This window comes from Penaeus vannamei, chromosome 10 (assembly GCF_042767895.1).
Source record: "Penaeus vannamei isolate JL-2024 chromosome 10, ASM4276789v1, whole genome shotgun sequence".
NCBI lineage: Eukaryota > Metazoa > Arthropoda > Malacostraca > Decapoda > Penaeidae > Penaeus > Penaeus vannamei.
This window is the reverse complement of record NC_091558.1, coordinates 13,215,674-13,233,941: the sequence shown is the minus strand read 5'-3', so window position 1 is coordinate 13,233,941 and position 18,268 is coordinate 13,215,674. Positions and strand designations below refer to the sequence as shown.

Here is an 18,268-nt window from a genome sequence, read left to right as displayed (position 1 = left end):
ACAAGCTTTTCCCTTCATTGGCACAGATACACAGGCCTGGTTATTCACATAATTTTACAATGGTTCATGCCTCCATGCTCTGATTGCCTGTTGTTTTGCATAAAAGAGATGAAATTGAGCACATGCATAATTTGCTTGCTATACCTGAACCTGTAAGTGAGTTGCACCCAAGTTTACATGGTCAGTCACTTTGGAATTGTCATATGGCACTGCCAGGGTGACTGTCTTGTATGACACTCAGCAAGGAAGTACTGAACCGTTTTAATTAAATGCATACAATCACTTGTTTCATAAGAATAAGATTTGTGAAAAAGAAAGGAAATCCCGTTTTTATTCTACACAAAAACCACATTCCATATTTTCCAAATGGCAACCCCAAATTTATTGAAATGGGGCCTTCTTTACATAATCAGGCTATTGCAGGTTTATTCTAGAAAAGAAAACTCGTGCATCTCTGAATAAACAAAAGTATTAAAATCATGTTTCGGATACAAATTATATCATGTCGGTGTTGCACGCTTAGTGCAGCATATTGAGTCTGGAACAGGCTGAAGTGGCAAGCCTATTTGATTATCATACTTTCCAGAGCAGAGACCAAGCATATCCTAATTTCCAAATTCCCCCAAAGGCTTTGGGTTAATAGCATTTGACATAGCTTGAGAATATGCAGGGAAGGGGATGTGAGAGGAGTATAGTCAGGTGACTAGCCACATTTCAGGGTTAGTCTTGCATATATATCTGACATTTTTCTTGACAGTCAAACATTATAATTATTAGCATAAGTATGATAAAAAAGGGGTTGTATAGCTACACATTTTTCTCACTCAATTTATATTTGACTTTCATGTGGAATTTGTAAGCCACTGACTTACATGTAAGTCCACATTTTTAATTCTAGGGTGGGCAGGTTTTATTTTCATGAATGTTTGAAAACAGTGAGGAGCAAAAAGTTGAGTTTTTTTTTTTTACCCATAGTACATGAAGCACAGGCAAAAAAATTATGTACTTAAAAGAAACAGGATATCTCAAAAGGAGGAAAAGAACAAGTCCTTATATATAAATACAGATATAAAAAAATTAGGTTGACAGACATTGGATGACAATCTACCTACAGATCCCACAGGCTGCCACCTCCCACTGTATACTAGGAATATTTGGGGTGCTACTTAAAACACCAAAAATCCTTGGAACTCCCAATCACCAGAGTACTCAGATGACTTATCCCACTGGCCATATACATACATAAACAGTTGTTAAAAACTATGAGGAAGTCTGAAACAACAAGTTTATTCATGTTTTTAAAAAAGTGCAGATGAGCTTATTTTATAATTTTTGATAAAACTATTCATAGATATATGTTGTATAACATATAACAGATGTGTTCTAAGTTAATATTAATAAATCAAAAGTGGCATTTCTAAATATTTAAAGGAGTTTGATGTTCGAAACCAATGCCAATAAACGATGGAAAAAGTTTGATGGGAGGTGTTTAAGGCCCACAATATTTTTCAACTGATTTTGATAGTTTTTCATTGTTTGATTTGTAAATTTGAGATGTTAAGAACTAACAACTTATATTTTGCTATTTCCTTATGTAACATCAATATACCAGTAATTGATCATTTGATACATTTCAAAAATAAAATGAGATTCATCAGCTCGAGTACGATTCCTAGGAATGGGAATCGAGTTGTACCTTTGACAAGTGTTTCACAAACCAGAGAAGTCTCGCAAATGAGATTAGTGACACTCTTTCTTATCTTAGGTATAGAAAAAGGGAGGGCAGAGGAGGCGACCACCTCCACTCTTGAATGAAGAGAAACGGAACCAAATTTTTGCCTCTATCTAAATAAAAATGTCTAACATGTTAGTGCAGAAATTAATGTTCATCTCTTTAAAACTGTTAAAATCCAGGAGCCTCCAGGATCTTTTCCACTGTAGCCCCCAGAACCCCCGGCTAATTTTTAGGGGGAACCTACCTTGCCTCCACTTCAAGATACCTTTCTGCACCTATGCTTGTTTGAATTAAGTCTTTCTCAATGTGAAGTATGCAGGCTCACACACACGCTCACACATGTAGAAGAAGAAGAAGAAGAAGAAGAAGAAGAAGAAGAAGAAGAAGAAGAAGAAAAATATATATATATATACATATATATATATACATATACATATACATATTCATATAGATATACATATACATATACATATACATATATATATATATATATATATATATATATATATATATATATAAATACATAATATATATATATATATATATATATATATATATATATATATATCTATATACATATACATATACATATGCATATACATATACATATACATATACAGATATGTAAATATATATATATATATATATATATATATATATGTATATATATATATATATATATATATATATATATATATATATATATGTGTGTGTGTGTGTGTGTGCGTGTGTATATATATGTATACATATATATATATATAAATACATATATATATGTATATATATATATATATATATATATATATATATATGTGTGTGTGTGTGTGTGTATGTATATACATATGTATATATATGTATATATGCATATATATACATACATACATATATATATATATATATATATATATATATATATATATGTATATACATATGTATATATATGTATATATGCATATATATACATATATATATATATATATATATATATATATATATATATGTATATATATATATTATATATATCACGCTCAAAACGCAATTTAGAGGCGCCGCCCCGAAAAGGTGACGCATGTACCTACGCCCGCTACATTTTCATACCATCCCCAGTCTAATTTAGTAATTTACTCTGTGATAGGTTTCCATAGCACCCTAAATAAACCGGCACCCATGTACTGTTGCTTCAGTATTTAAGCGGTATTTTAGGAGGTTTTCGCATCCTGACCCCTTATTGGAACGCCACATAGCCTAGGCCATGCATGACCTCGAGACCTTTCTAACGTGCCCAAGAACTCTCCCCAATTCCTTGTGGTTACTGAGAAAAAGTGAACTTGAGTAGGTCTCTGGTTATGGTTTATGACTTTACGGCATGAAAGTTGTTAATATATATCCCTGTGGCCGGCCCCCCTTGTTTTTCGGTTCAGTTGGATGGGGATTGATTGTTTTTTTTCGGGGTATTTGAATGCACGGGTTGACAGCTGCAAAATCAGTATAGCAGGTGGATTTGGAGCCATCAGTGTAAACAAGATATTGGGGGAATGAGTTGAGACATGGTCAAGGGAGTGGGTGGGAAAGACAGAAGTGGGTAGATCTGACTTTGTTGGGTCAGGGAAAACAGAGGAGCAAATGTGGGGGTAAGGTATAAGCCATGGAGGAACGGACTGGACAGAAGAGAGGGAGACGTGGAAAGGGGGATGCGAAAGGAGAGTATCCATATGAATGGCGAAAGGAGTTGGTAAACGTGGAGATGAAAAAAAGGTAGGAAGCAGGGATCGAGGGATAGTTTGGTGAGGGAGAGTTGGTGGAAACGGACATAGTATCGAGAGAAAGCTGGCAAGCCTGACTCAGCATACAGGCTCTCAACTGGAGAGGAACGGAAGGCGCCAAGGGGTAAACGGAGACCGTAATGGTGGATTGCATCAAGATGAGCAAGAAGGGCAGATGGCATCCATAATCACGAGTGGAGACGGTCAAGGTTGTATGAAGATGGATGAGAGTTTTGCGGTCTGAGCTCTAACATGTGTAGGACAGTTTGTAAGATTCAGAGGCGGCGACGAGATTTTCTTTTGGTGGAAAATATATAGTCTCGCTAGGACAAGAACTCTAAGGAACTTTCCATAGGAACGGTATTGGAGTGGAGTGCCATATAAGAAGAGTGGAGGTTGGGGTTTTACACGTCTGCGGGAAAAGAGGATAGAAAAGGATTTGGTAGTGGCAAAACGAAAGCCACAATTAGTGGCCGAGGAAGATACTGATAATATTGCTGACTAAAGGAGTTACTGGAGAGAAGGTATGGACGGGCCAGAGTAGATGGTTAAGCCATCAACATATAGTGATACTCGGGACCTCAGTGGTAAAACTGATGCAACACCATTTACAGCTAGAAGGAATAAGGTAGTGCTATGAACATTGTTTTGCGGGACGCCTTCGACCTAAGGAAAGATGAGGTGGAAAAAGTAATTTTGACCTGAAAAGTGCGTTTGGAGAGGGACTTTTTAAAGATACTGCGTATGCCTAGAGAGGTCAGTTGTTGAATATGATACCGCCATGTGGTATCATATATGGCTTATATGGAATCATGGCACGCAAATGCGGATACAATATGTCTCGAAATGAGCTAGGGATCATATTTTTTGCCAGCTAGTTTTGCTGTTCGGAATTGTGCTTCGAATGTGGGCAGACGCTCTCGTAAAAGAGACAAGGGCTGATAGTTAGTGAGGGGTGCCTCATTTATAGTGATAGGTGTTCCCCGATGAGCGTTTTTAAACGAAGCGCGTAAGGACAGTGTTCCACCATAGAACACACTTTTTTGACGCCACGTGAGGTTATTGTGGAATCAACCCCAAAGAGTTTGGCAGCAGTTGAAATCCTCTAGTATGAAGAAGGGTGGTTGACGTTGAGAAAGCGTTCGAAGGCGTTCAGATCAATAGGATGAGAATGGAATAAGTAAACAGACAACTGTGGTCCAGTGGCAAAGAAAGATGCTGATGGAAAATGGTTAAAAGCGAAATAAATGTGCTAGACATCTAAGGTCACATAGCACTATGGGAAGGTATAGTAAAGGGTGATGCCAGGTGATAGCTGCTATGCGTCAACCATCTAGAGTGATGTTGAAAGGTTGAATATGGGTAAGGGGTATGGTTTAGGTAAGGGAATTAGATCAAGTTAAGGATATTTATGCGTCTGAGGAAGGAGAACAGGTTGCCAAGGCAGAAGCTGTGGGATTCTGTAAGGATGTCTGATATGGTGGGAGGTCGGTGAAGGGAGGATAGGTGTGGAAAAACAGAGGTACGTGCTGTATTAAAGCGTGGGCAGGACAACAGAATGTGTGGGACGGAAAGAGGGACATTACATAGAGGACATAGGGATGGGTCAGAGCGTGACATTAGATAGGCGGGTGTGGCCAGAGCGTAAGCGTGCGAGGGCCGTCGCCCAATGTCTGTTCCTGTGAAATGGAGCTGGCCAAGAGGAGATTGATGGTTTTACAGTATGTAATTCATTATTGTGGAGGCTTGACCAGAAAGATTGCCATCGGGTATACAAAGTTTTAAAGTGGAGGTAATAATCCGTAGCTGGAATATGCAAGAAGCGTGGTTGAGGTGATGTTGACATTGCAGCATAGCATGTAAGAATATCTGCTTCTTCATTGCCAGGGATTCCAACATGGCTGGGCACCCAGCAAAATCAGACAGATTTATGGCGTATGGATAGATAGAACAAACAGTTCTGGATCTTACAGACAAGGGGATTGGTCGAGTGCATAGACATTATGAGGGTTAAAGAGTTACGGGAGTCAGTAAAAATAGCGAAAGAGGGATAGGGTAGTGAGTATATGCGTCTTAAGGCAAAAAGGATTGCATACAGTTCTGTAGTAAGGACACTAGATTGAGGAGGGAGGGTGTATTTGCAAGTGCGATTTGAGAAGGTTATTGCGAATCCAGCTGCTGTGGTGGATTTGGAACCGTCAGTGTAAACATGAATGCTGGTAATGGGTGAGAAGGATAGAGGGGGGAATATCTGATTTTGGTGGGTCAGGGAAAACAGAGGAAGAATAATGATAATAGTGCAAGAGACAGTAGTTTGGAACGGTCTAGTGCAGTGTTGTCCAAACTGGGGTCTGCGTACCCCTCGGGGGACGCAACGTAGATCATAAGGGTACGTGAACAAATAAGGAACACACGCACACACAAACAGAAAAATCAGATGTTCTATGAATCATCATTTTATTCGTGCATTAAGTTCGAATTTATTGAACAACATTCCTACAATGCAGTCTTTTCATAATTAGTATATTATTTGCATTATCCGAAATAGAAGTTAATTTAGCCATGGTGGACGTAACAGTACCCGGTAATAAAGGGTACAATAGGCGAAAATGTTTGGACAACACTGGTCTAGTGTATGGTGTTTTTAATGAATGAGTATAGAGATAGAGAGTGAGTGAGGGGATGATACAAAATAATTTGAATCGGTACTGGAGGATGTGTTTGGAAGGTTTCTTGAAAACAGACAAAAGATGGGTTGTAGGAAAATAAGAGATGACGGAGATCAGGTCTGCGAGAACGGAAGCCTGTGGAGTAATCAACGGGTGGTAACGGTAGTTATGGCTGTCTGAGTAGTAGGAGAACGGGTATCTGTGGGTTGAGGTACCGGGCCAGGTGTAGGCGTAGTAGTAGTATCAGTGGGGTCGTCAAGGAGGGTAGGATCTGGGGAAACTTTTTGTAACATAAGGGATTCTCGTGTGTATTCAGGAGGGAGTGGGAGGGATAGTGGGGAAGGATGGGGTTGAAGGAGGAGTAGGGGGAAGAGGGGTAGGGGGAATATGATGAGGGGAAGGGTGGACATTGGCAGTCACTCTGATTGTAGTGGGATTTGGGAAGTGCTGTTTGTATATCAAAATCAAAATTACTCTGATCACAGAGGTCCTCTAACCAAAATTTCTGCCATATTCAATGCATTAGCATTTTGTCATTCAATACTTCATTGCATATTCGTATTCAGAAGTATAGGTATGATGATATTAGTAAACCTGAGACAAGTATTTACTATAAAAAAAATGTGTAGGATTTTAATGAAAGAATACATCTAATCTTCCCTCCCACTTCCTTTATTCACAATATACTTGGGAATCTTTAATATACACAATTTTCTACCTACACTCTGGAATGTCTTCGCGAATGTCAGAACTTTCATAAATTATTTGTGCCTAGATTATACACTACATAGCCGAGTATCTTATCAGGCACTAATAACTACTACACAACATTTATTTTACAAACAATTAAACATCCAGTCCCAACAAAAGTCATAACAGACTCATTTTCAAAGTAAAACTTGAAAAAGAGAGCTTAGCATATACACAAAAAACTTATCTTAATAACAATCTCTCCTTTCAACTGTACAAAAAGTTAACCCTTTTAAATACTACAACTAGGTGAAATTTACATAAAATCCCATTTAACACTTACAAAATGGGCTAGCACAACACCTGAAAGCCTCGACATAAAATACTGAGGCGGCATTATTCACATGGATAATCAATTCACCAACTTCTCTCTGCTGTCTCCTGTTACCTCTTATATGCACCTAATTGCTAACATTATTGTTTTCTGTTCAGTATTATCTCTGATTTACTGACATCTCTAAAACAAAAGGATTTGAGCTATACAACATGTAAACAGTTAAGAGATGGAGATGATTCTTCATGATGTTTGAGAGTACCATGCCGCAGAGGAATGACTTTGTTTAATCTTCAAGGTTCCTGAAAGCTTGCTGAATGTTCTCATAGATTTCATCGAAGTCCTTCTTGACCTTTGCCTCTCCATCTTTGAATGTGTCTTTGAACTTCATGGATGAAAGCTCATACAAGATGTTGCCCATAGAATCTCGGATGATCTGCCACGTGACCTGCAGGACAAGAGCGAGAAAATAATGAATTCAAACACTGTATAAGCTACAAAAATTAATCTTGATAAATAATCAAAAGAAAAGAACAAATGTTTTTTACATATATCACTGACCTTATTGTCACTCTGGGCTGTACGGTTAACAATCTGTCGAGACATGTCATAGAATGCGATGATGTTCCTCATCATTCCCACAGTCTTGTAGAATGGACAGAAACGATCATAAGGAGTGTATGAGTTTTGCTGCAAGAAATCATCCTTGATGATACGGGCCACCTCCAGGGTAATCTTGTCAGTATCAGAGAGTGAAGCTTTGCCGACAAGCTGTACAATTTCAGCCAAATCATCTTCCTCCTGAAGAATCTCCTTTACTTTGGTCCTATAAATAAAAATTAGATATCAACTCAAACTATCTATTATTTGAAAATGCTGTTCCTTAGTACAACATTAAAACTTGACACTTTAAAATATTTTCAGATTATGATATTCTCACCTGTACGTAATGAATTCAGGGTAGTTGGCATCATAATGCTCTTCTAGTGCACGCATGTACTTCGAGTAGGACTGGAGCCAGTTGACGGAGGGGAAATGCTTGCGCTGTGCCAATTTCTTGTCCAAACCCCAGAACACCTGTACAATACCAAGAGTAGCAGATGTGACTGGATCTGAGAAGTCACCACCAGGAGGAGAGACTGCACCAACAATGGTAACTGAACCCTCTCTCTCTGGGTTACCCAGGCACTTAGTTCGGCCTGCTCGTTCGTAGAAGGAAGCCAGACGAGCACCCAGGTAGGCAGGGTAGCCTGAATCAGCAGGCATCTCAGCCAAACGACCTGAGATTTCTCGAAGAGCCTCGGCCCAACGGGAAGTAGAGTCAGCCATCATGGATACATGGAGACCCATGTCACGGAAGTATTCAGACAATGTGATTCCAGTGTAGATGGAAGCTTCTCGAGCAGCCACAGGCATGTTGGAGGTGTTGGCTACCAGGGAAGTACGCTTCATGATGGACTCCTTCTTGCCATTCACTTCCAGCTCCAGTTCAGGGAAATCTCTCAGTACCTGCAACAAAATAACTTGGTCAGAGAAAGCAAAGACAAATTATCTAAATGTAATTGGCACAGTAGATTTTGAACATTATAATGACTGATTTAAACCAAACTTTTCCATTATTTACCTCAGCCATCTCATTGCCACGCTCTCCACAACCAACATAAATAATGACATTAGAGTTGGAATACTTGGAAAGAGCCTGTGAGATACAGGTCTTGCCACAACCGAAAGCACCAGGAATAGCAGTGGTTCCTCCCTGTACACAAGGGAACAAAGCATCCAAGACTCTCTGACCAGTAAGAAGAGGATGATTTGCATGGAGCTTCTCACTCACTGGACGTGGCTGTCTTACTGGCCACACCTGAGAAAAGATGACATGGAGTTAAGTAATTAATAATCATTCTTCATAATATTACCTAAATTAAACAATGGCATATTCCTTGTAACATCAGAATATATAATTACCTCATATATTCCCTCTGATTGCCACCCCTTTGAACTATTTATTTCTCATTCATCCTACTACCTTCAGCATTCACATCTTGAACCATACCTGCATCATGGTGTACTTATGTTTCTCTCCATCAAACTCAACCTCCAGGACAGTCTCATCCACACCGTAGTTACCAGCAGGAGCCATGTATGTCACGGTACCACGCGCCTTCGGGGGCAACATGATCCTGTGGTTGATGATGGAGTTCTCAGGCACAATACCAAAGAGATCTCCACCAGTGATGTGTGATCCCACCTGCAAGAAAACAGATTTTAAAGATACATGAAATTAAATAGTCCCTATTCTTCTCATCTCAAAACTATACAATTTGCTAGAAAATCTTCATCTGCAATCAAGAACCATATATAAAACCTTTAGCTTTCTATATTCCATTATTCACCTTCACTGCTGGCTCAGGGTGGAACTCCCAGCTCTTGCTGCGAGACAGAGCAGGGGTGGATACACCCTTGGGGATGTAAATGGACTCAGTGAGGTCACCAATCTCCTGCAGAGGTCGTTGAATTCCGTCATAGATATTACCCATGATGCCTGGACCCAACTCTACAGAGAGGGGCTTTCCAGTCTTCAGCACAGGATCACCCACAGTCACACCTGAGGTGTCTTCGTAGACCTGTGAGAGAGGTTTTTTGCTGGATCACATGGGCATTAATTAAATCAAAATTGGCATTATCTAACCACCTATTAACTGGTAAAGAGCACTTCATAAAAATAACAAATAGCATTATAAATATTTCACTATAGCAAATTACACTGACACTAAGACTACAAAATCACATCATAAATGACCACATACTCTAAACAAGTAAATGGTAGTCTTTCCAGTTAATTCTCCGATAACAATTAACTCTTAAGTCTGCATCTATAACATATAAGTTCTTAAGTTCTGACTCTTCTTACTTACCTGAATGGTGGCCGTGTCTCCCTCCAGCCTAATAATCTCACCCACCAACTCCTGATGTCCTACACGCACCAATTCGTACATAGCAGATCCACTCATGTTCTTGGCAATTACGACTGAAATGGGTATGTAATTTTTAATATCTCGTTATGATGTAAAAACTGCAACAAGTGATTATGAAACTTAATCTTGATAAGACAATCACAATTACTTTAACATAACCTATTATTCATTTACAGATCTACAAGCTTTAAAAATATATTGATAAAGAAGTTTTTAACCCTTAGGCTATGCATTCCTGTTTACTTATTTATACCTATACATCCTAAAGTTATTATATATGAATAAATATACAAGTTTTTAGCTCTAGTATTATACAAAATACAAAGAAAAATAGGAAAAGGTATTAATACACCGGCACTTGCACTCTATGTCATCTCAGTGGCTTGATGCATTGTCTACATTTTGGTTATCCTCATCATTACAACAATTTTCATCACTTTCATACCCTTCACTGCCATCCATTTCCTCACAGCCACTCTCATCTAGCTTTTGCATGATTTTGATGCATATTACCCATCATGTTCCCTTCACTTAGAGGTAGGAGGTCGGGGAACATGCTGTTTCCATGACTGACAGTGGGCATTAAAGACCTAATGGCTGAGAAAGGAATTTTGTTTATATTTTTTAACACTGAGTCACCTAGAGGGGAAAAACTCTTGTGCCCGAGTTGATGGTGGGAAAGAAAAATAAGCATACTTCTAGCAATTATAGTAGCCTAAGGGTTAAGCTAATACTCAAATAAGCAACAGAAATAGTAAAGTGAGGATTCTTCCATGAATTCAGTCTAAATCATCGCCAGGGGAACTGTGGGAAGCTTTTTAGCCTAACAAATGCCTTGAAAATCTGACAGTTAACTTGAAAAGTAAAGGCTTATCTTCACACAATTATGAAAATATTTGTTCAAACAGTTATAATTCTTCAAAACTGATACACCCACATGTGCATCCATATACTCTCTCTGACACAAGTAATAATAAGAAAGAAGGAAAGTAAGAAATTACCAGGTCCAGAGACACCCCAGACTGATCCCAGGGCAGCTTCGGAATCCGCATCTTGTATTTTGGCCAACTTGGCCGCCCTATCCATTGCTCCTGCCTGGAAAAAATAATTTTTCAGTTTATTTATTCATATCATACGTAATAAATAAATATTATATATATATATATATATATATATATATATATATATATATATATATATATATATAAAACACACATAGTATATATCATACTTGCATAAACAGTAAAACAGTAAATTACATTAACCCCAAGAAAAAACAATCTGCATGTTTTAATTGTTTCCAGTTGTATTTGGAATTACATATATATTCCTTTGAATCAGATCCCCTTATATTCTTACACTCTGTAAGATAACAACTGATAACAAAGATTACAGTATATAACAAGAGTCTTCTTACTCTTATGATACAGATACACAAGGTAAAAAAGTGCTCAATAAAGAAGGGAGATTTCCGGTCTTGAATGTATAGTCGAGTGCTTAAGTTCTTATAAACTAGCTAAAGCTATGCATGACAATCCTCCAACAATGTTTGTGTTTTTTATTTTTTTATTTCAATGCTTCATGTTTACAGATACATTTCTGTCTGTATTTCTAGTGTAATTTAGAGATCACAGACAATGAACAGGACTACCCAGCTACCTTCATTAAAAATATGCTTTATCGCCATTATCCAATGTCCATATTTGTCTTTTGATTTGCTTTATCCAGATTGTAATTACTTATTTTCCTTGCACAGACTCTATATCATCTTTCTATGTAGTAAATAGCTCAGTGCAAGAAAGAAGACGAAAGAAAGAAAAAAAAAAAAATTATATATATATATATATATATATATATATATATATATATATATATATATATATATATATATATATATATAAATAAAAACATTTGGTTATTTATGTCATATATCTCTTCCAGTCACTGCTTAAGCACGTTATATTCCACATTCGTTTATCGATGGGAATAATGCTAAAGCCCCCTTCTAAGCGCCAAATGAGTCAAATCACACTCCAAGAGGTTTGTGCACTCATGGCGAGTCTTTTCCGTCACCCTGGCCTTCGTTCTTGATGCTTTGTTCACGTCATCTGTACAGCTGTTCAAGTTTTTCCTTGACGTGATCGCAACGTCATCCAGATCCAGGGGGTTAAAATGAATAAGACGGTTTTGATATCTGTCCTGATCCATCAGGACTCATCTGTCCTGATCCATCAGGACTCATCTGTCCTGATCCATCAGGACTCATCTGTCCTGATCCATCAGGACTCATCTGTCCTGATCCATCAGGACTCATCTGTCCTGATCCATCAGGACTCATCTGTCCTGATCCATCAGGACTCATCTGTCCTGATCCATCAGGACTCATCTGTCCTGATCCATCAGGACTCATCTGTCCTGATCCATCAGGACTCATCTATCCTGATCCATCAGGACTCATCTGTCCTGATCCATCAGGACTCATCTGTCCTGATCCATCAGGACTCATCTGTCCTGATCCATCAGGACTCATCTGTCCTGATCCATCAAGACTCATCTGTCCTGATCCATCAAGACTCATCTGTCCTGATCCATCAAGACTCTCAAAGATGTGGAGTATAGCAGGGTGCAAGGGGGGTGAAGCCACCCTGAGTCCATTTTCTTTATCATCTAATGTTTAGAAAATAACACAAGTGCTGCTACCGAAAAGTGGACAGCCGTGCGTAGCACATAAAATTCACATTCACAACTGGTTTCAGAAGGTGATAATTTAATTTTTGGGACCAGACGAAAAATAGCAGGTGGTAAAACCAGCCACAAACAACGATTTGCAGCCGGTGATGAGCTACTTCTGAGAGCCCTGATTCATTTGTATATAGTCCCTTCAATCCAGATGACATAACCATCACGTCATAAAAAAAATTGGTTTGAGAACCTGCCATCACGGGCAAATCTGACTTTGGGCCCAGGTGACATAAACTTGCCATCAAGAGCATTTCAGCTGAAGGCCAAGGTGATAGGGTGACAGAAAAGACTCACCATGAGTATACAAACCCCCTCAAGGATGATTAGACTCATTTATCATTTAGAATGGGGCTTTTGTATTACTCTCATTTAATTATTCTCACCAATTAACAGGTGTGGAATATAGTGTTCATGAGCCATGACTGAAAGAGCAGTGGCTCCTGGGATAACACCACTTCCATCGTCAGCATCCTAATCCTGGTCACTATGAGCAGTAGTGTAGGTTGTATTACCAAAAACTGAATATTACAAAAGCAACAAAATGTTACACATTTTTATTTTTCTTGCACTGAGTTATGGACTACCTAGAGAGATGATATGTCTATTACCATCTGAATGAATGAACTCACTAATGACAGATGTCCCACATATGAAACACCCGAAAAAATAAACATTGCTGGGCGTTTCACCAGTGTGACACTGTATCAGGGCTCAGGCTCCAACGCAGCACTGGGCCGCGGCCAGCCGTCGGACGGAGTCCAGGGCATCTCTGCCCACCGATTTTGTAGCTGCTCAGAATCTTTTATTTTCAGCTTAAAAATATATCAGCGTTAAAGGGTTAAGTAAAATTATAAATATGGACAATGAAAAATGGCAAAAAAAAAAATGAAAACATTTAGGCATAAAAAGACAAAGTAACATTAAAAAGGGAAGGCACAAAGTCTTGTCACCACACATAAGAGTTCATATGTACCGAGCCTACAAGCCACACACTTGTAACAGTGGCCACTCACACAAACCTAATGCCTGTATTCTTGGCCATGTGACTGCTGTGAAGCAACAGGATCCATGGGGTTAACATTTAAAAATATCTTTTGATTTTTATAATTCTTATAGCGATACATTACATATCAATAATGTAACACATGATGAATGTCACCTAGCACAAATCTTGGTGCATTTACAACTAGACTTGTCATTTCAACCTTAATTGCTAAATGAACCAAATATAACATTTCTTGTCAGGGGTGACTATGGATACACTGACATTATGTTAAATTTCAGAGAAAATACTGAACTATACACTATTTGCCACTGATAGGGGGTGGGAACTTGCCCAAGGTAGGGTAGGAAAACACTGTAGAAGGAAGGGGGTGGAAACTTGCCCAAGGTAGGGTAGGAAAATATTGTAGAAGGAAGGGGGTGGGAAATTGCCCAAGGTAGGGTAGGAAAATATTGTAGAAGGAAGGGGGTGGGAACTTGCCCATGGTAGGGTATGGAAATGCTCTAGGGGAAAGCAGTCCTGGGGCATGCCCACAGGAAAGGGGATTAGGAAGGTCAGTGCGTTTTCATATTCCCATTAAACCCTATTCCCCACAGATCCCAAAAAAACAGAAATCCATTAGTTGTTTGTTTATCCGTTTAACCCTTAATGATACTGCAATATTATAAAACTTATTTTCAATTTGTGAAAGTAATGTCATATATGAAATGTGTTCCACATTTCATCAGTCTAAGAATTCTATATACTATTTAGAGTGAAAACCTAATAATAATACACAAAAAATAACAGAATAAATTTTCAAAGAACCTCATAGCCTCTGATCCAAAATAGTAATAACCCTAATACACAGACATGAATAAGTACTAAAAAATATATTGATAATTTCACAATTAAGACCTACTTAAAAACCTCCTTTGTGTTAATATATATTTCATTTTGTACTGTATGCAACTCGCCCCTTTATCAATGGGGGTGGATCAGTTTCATTTTTGATAGACTTTATTTCTCAGGAGTGTAAAATTCTATATAAAATATAATTTTCATAACGCTTCCATTCTAGATTTTAAGCTACACAACAACATATATTAACGTATAATCAAAATACCATTATTCTATCCCTGAAAAATGACAAAATCCCCCATCTACTGTGTGGTTCTTGACTTGCGCACTTCAGCTTTTCACATATTTACAAAACAACACCATAAATGACACTTTTCCATGAACTTATGTGTTTATAAACCCGATTCGTTAAAATACGTTACCATTTCGACCGCTGTTAGCCTTTGTATTCAACAAATTTAGCAAGGGAGTGCAGATGACAGCTACCAATCTTCGATCTCGCCGAAACAGCTGTCTTGTGATGCGAGCTCGATTCCACGGCGATGTATACAAAGATATTAATCCCCTTATTTGATTTCATTGAGACATTTCTTAACAATGATATGATGTAGTTTTGATAAGAAACCTCTATGATTAATTATTGAATTCAAATATTGTTATTAATGATTTTAGAGAGGCTTGTGACGTCATCACCAGGGTACTGACGTCATAGAATCACATGATAGAATAGAAGAACATCGTCGTTCAGGTGATCTATCATAATAGAGGGTCTAAATAAATGCGAATGTAACAGTAATATAAATAGTTTATATTAGTATTTGAATTTATTTATATATGCATTCAAACCTAGTAATCTGGCAGTAGAAGGTAGACCTCGTGATGTGGCTCAATCACGTGATTTGAAAGTCATGTATTTCACCTTTTGATAATGAAAATAAAATAAGAGATATTGGATATACTTCCCGTTGATTTATTATACATACATATATATATATATATATATATATATAATATATATATATATATATATATATATATATATATATATATATATAAATAGATAGATAGACAAAAAGACCTACATAGACAGTTTGATAGATAGATAGACAGGTCGATAGATAGAAATGTAGATAGACGTATAGTTCCATATAGATACAGAGATACTATGTACACGTGTAAAACAATATGTATATATTTATATATATAATTTCATATATATATTGATATATATTTATATGTATATATATGTACATATATACTTTTATATATATATTTATATGTATATATACACACACATATATATATATATATATATATATATATATATATATATATATATACATACTGTGTGTATATGTATGTACGCACATACATAAATACATACATACATGTGTGTGCGAATAGGAGAGAATTAAATTATATATGGCAAGAAGCAAGATTTGCTTGCCATGCTCGGATGCCACCCGACTTATGCTTGGTCCCCCAGACGCTCATATCTCGGGATACTGTACTAAAGCAGTCTCTCCTCACACACAAGAGGGTGTAGGATAGTCAGTAAGAGCGCAGTGGTACAGGTTGTGTTAGTCCTAATCGAGAAGGACTTTCATTTTGGGGCACGGTACGGTTAACTCGGTCCGAGAGAAGTGAAATTATTTAAAAGGATACCTTAAACGTCAGGGTAATCAAGCGGTCTTCTCCGCACGACACAGAAGTGAAAATCCTCAAATAATAACGATAGCCCCAAACTGAAGTATACTACATAAAACATTTGTTTATATGACTGCGCGATCGAGAGCATTGGCATTGTCAGGCTCAAAGTCCTCTAAATTACTGGCAAGGGAATGGTCCACAACGCTTTTGTGTTGTCTGACAAGATATATACAAGTACTTTATAAGTAATTATATAGACCTTGTGTTCGCCGACATAGTAGGAATCAGCGGCTGATCACCCTAGACTCTGCAGACTCCACACTGTGTATTAAATAACGTTGATTCTCTCACTGCTGAGGTTCATCCGGCCATTTTGGACAGGGTTTATGCAACAAGCCAGGCTGCGGGATATGAGTCATTGGGAGCGCGCGGTTTCGGGTGAATTTAACCACACTCTGGTACCGCGTCTCTACAGGAAGGACTGTCATTCTGATTGTCACAAGTGATCACTTTGGGACTGCCAGCACTGTATTGGATATTCGAGCGGCACCGGCGATGAAAGATCCATGACTTAACAAGGAGGCACTTCAGGATGCCTTGGTTCAATGGCAAAATAGTAAAGGCAGTGCGGTTGGCAGTGCTGATGTGCGCAAAGCTAACTTAACCAAAGCTGCAGTCTTACGGACTATATCCATATCCCGTTCGTGATACATACTGCATTGATGAGATGAGGAAAGCTAACCATTAAGTGAATGAATGCACGTATAAAACGATCAGAACGCTCGGAACTGAACCTCAGAGATGCCCAGACCAAGAGGACTCTACGGGAGCAGTGGGTAGAATGGTGTGAAAACTTCAATCGCCTTTACTGAATTATGGCGAGGGTTGAGGATCCAAGGCGCACGCACCATGACAGCTAAACAGAGACAAGTTAGTTGGCTCTGGTGTTACTACCTTGGGGCCAAGTATTCATTACGGCTCAATCTCTTCAAGCGTTTGTCATAACTATTTTTTTTTCGTAGCAACACCGACCGTGTCCCCCGTAAGATCCAAAGATTCCTAAGGTCTTCCGTCGATCCACACATGCTAGTAAACTTCCCCCCAAATCTTGTTTTTGCAGATTGATCAGACCCGTCCCTACCTGAGCGATTCTGGTAACCAGTGGACAGCTCCAAAGTCGGAAATTCTAATAATGTCGAAACTTGACATCACAGTCGATGGCGAGTATCGTTTTAGCTTTCTTGGATACACACATCGAAGGGAAAGTAAAACGATGCCTTAGACTTTATTACGAGCTATGTTATGGAGCCATGGTGGTGATATATGCTTATGATTCAAGGATGATGGCCAGTCTGTGGCTGAGCTCTCGGGCGCGATGCTGTCGAGGAATAGTTTCCGAAGACAGAGGCCGATCCGCATTGCCGGCTTTTCATGACATTGACCATTTCATTGTCAAAAAATACACTGACAGTGCAGCAGAGGCTGCTGCCAAGATCAGATGCTATTGACATACATACATACCTGTAAATATATGTGTGTGTGCAATGAATGTACACTCACACATACACATACACACACACACACACACACACACACACACACACACACACACACACACACACACACACACACACACACACACACACACACACACACACACACACACACACACACACATACATACACACACACACACACACACACACACACACACACACACATATATATATATATATATATATATATATATATATATATATAGAGAGAGAGAGAGAGAGAGAGAGAGAGAGAGAGAGAGAGAGAGAGAGAGACAAACAGTCACACACATACACATACAAATTCATACAGACACACACACACGTGTGGC

General features: G+C 38.4%; 1 protein-coding gene across 1 annotated transcript; it reads right to left on the bottom strand.

The window, feature by feature from the left end:
* Positions 1-6,818: 6,818 nt before the first annotated feature.
* On the bottom strand, positions 6,819-15,286 carry LOC113801067 (V-type proton ATPase catalytic subunit A). Its single transcript, XM_027351876.2, has 9 exons — positions 15,174-15,286; positions 11,168-11,261; positions 10,107-10,219; positions 9,585-9,815; positions 9,245-9,439; positions 8,816-9,052; positions 8,132-8,700; positions 7,753-8,017; positions 6,819-7,639 (listed from the first exon to the last, which is right to left on the bottom strand). The coding sequence occupies exons 1-9, from the start codon at positions 15,174-15,176 to the stop codon at positions 7,478-7,480; spliced, it is 1,869 nt and encodes a 622-aa protein (XP_027207677.1). The 5' UTR covers positions 15,177-15,286; the 3' UTR covers positions 6,819-7,477.
* Positions 15,287-18,268: the final 2,982 nt, after the last annotated feature.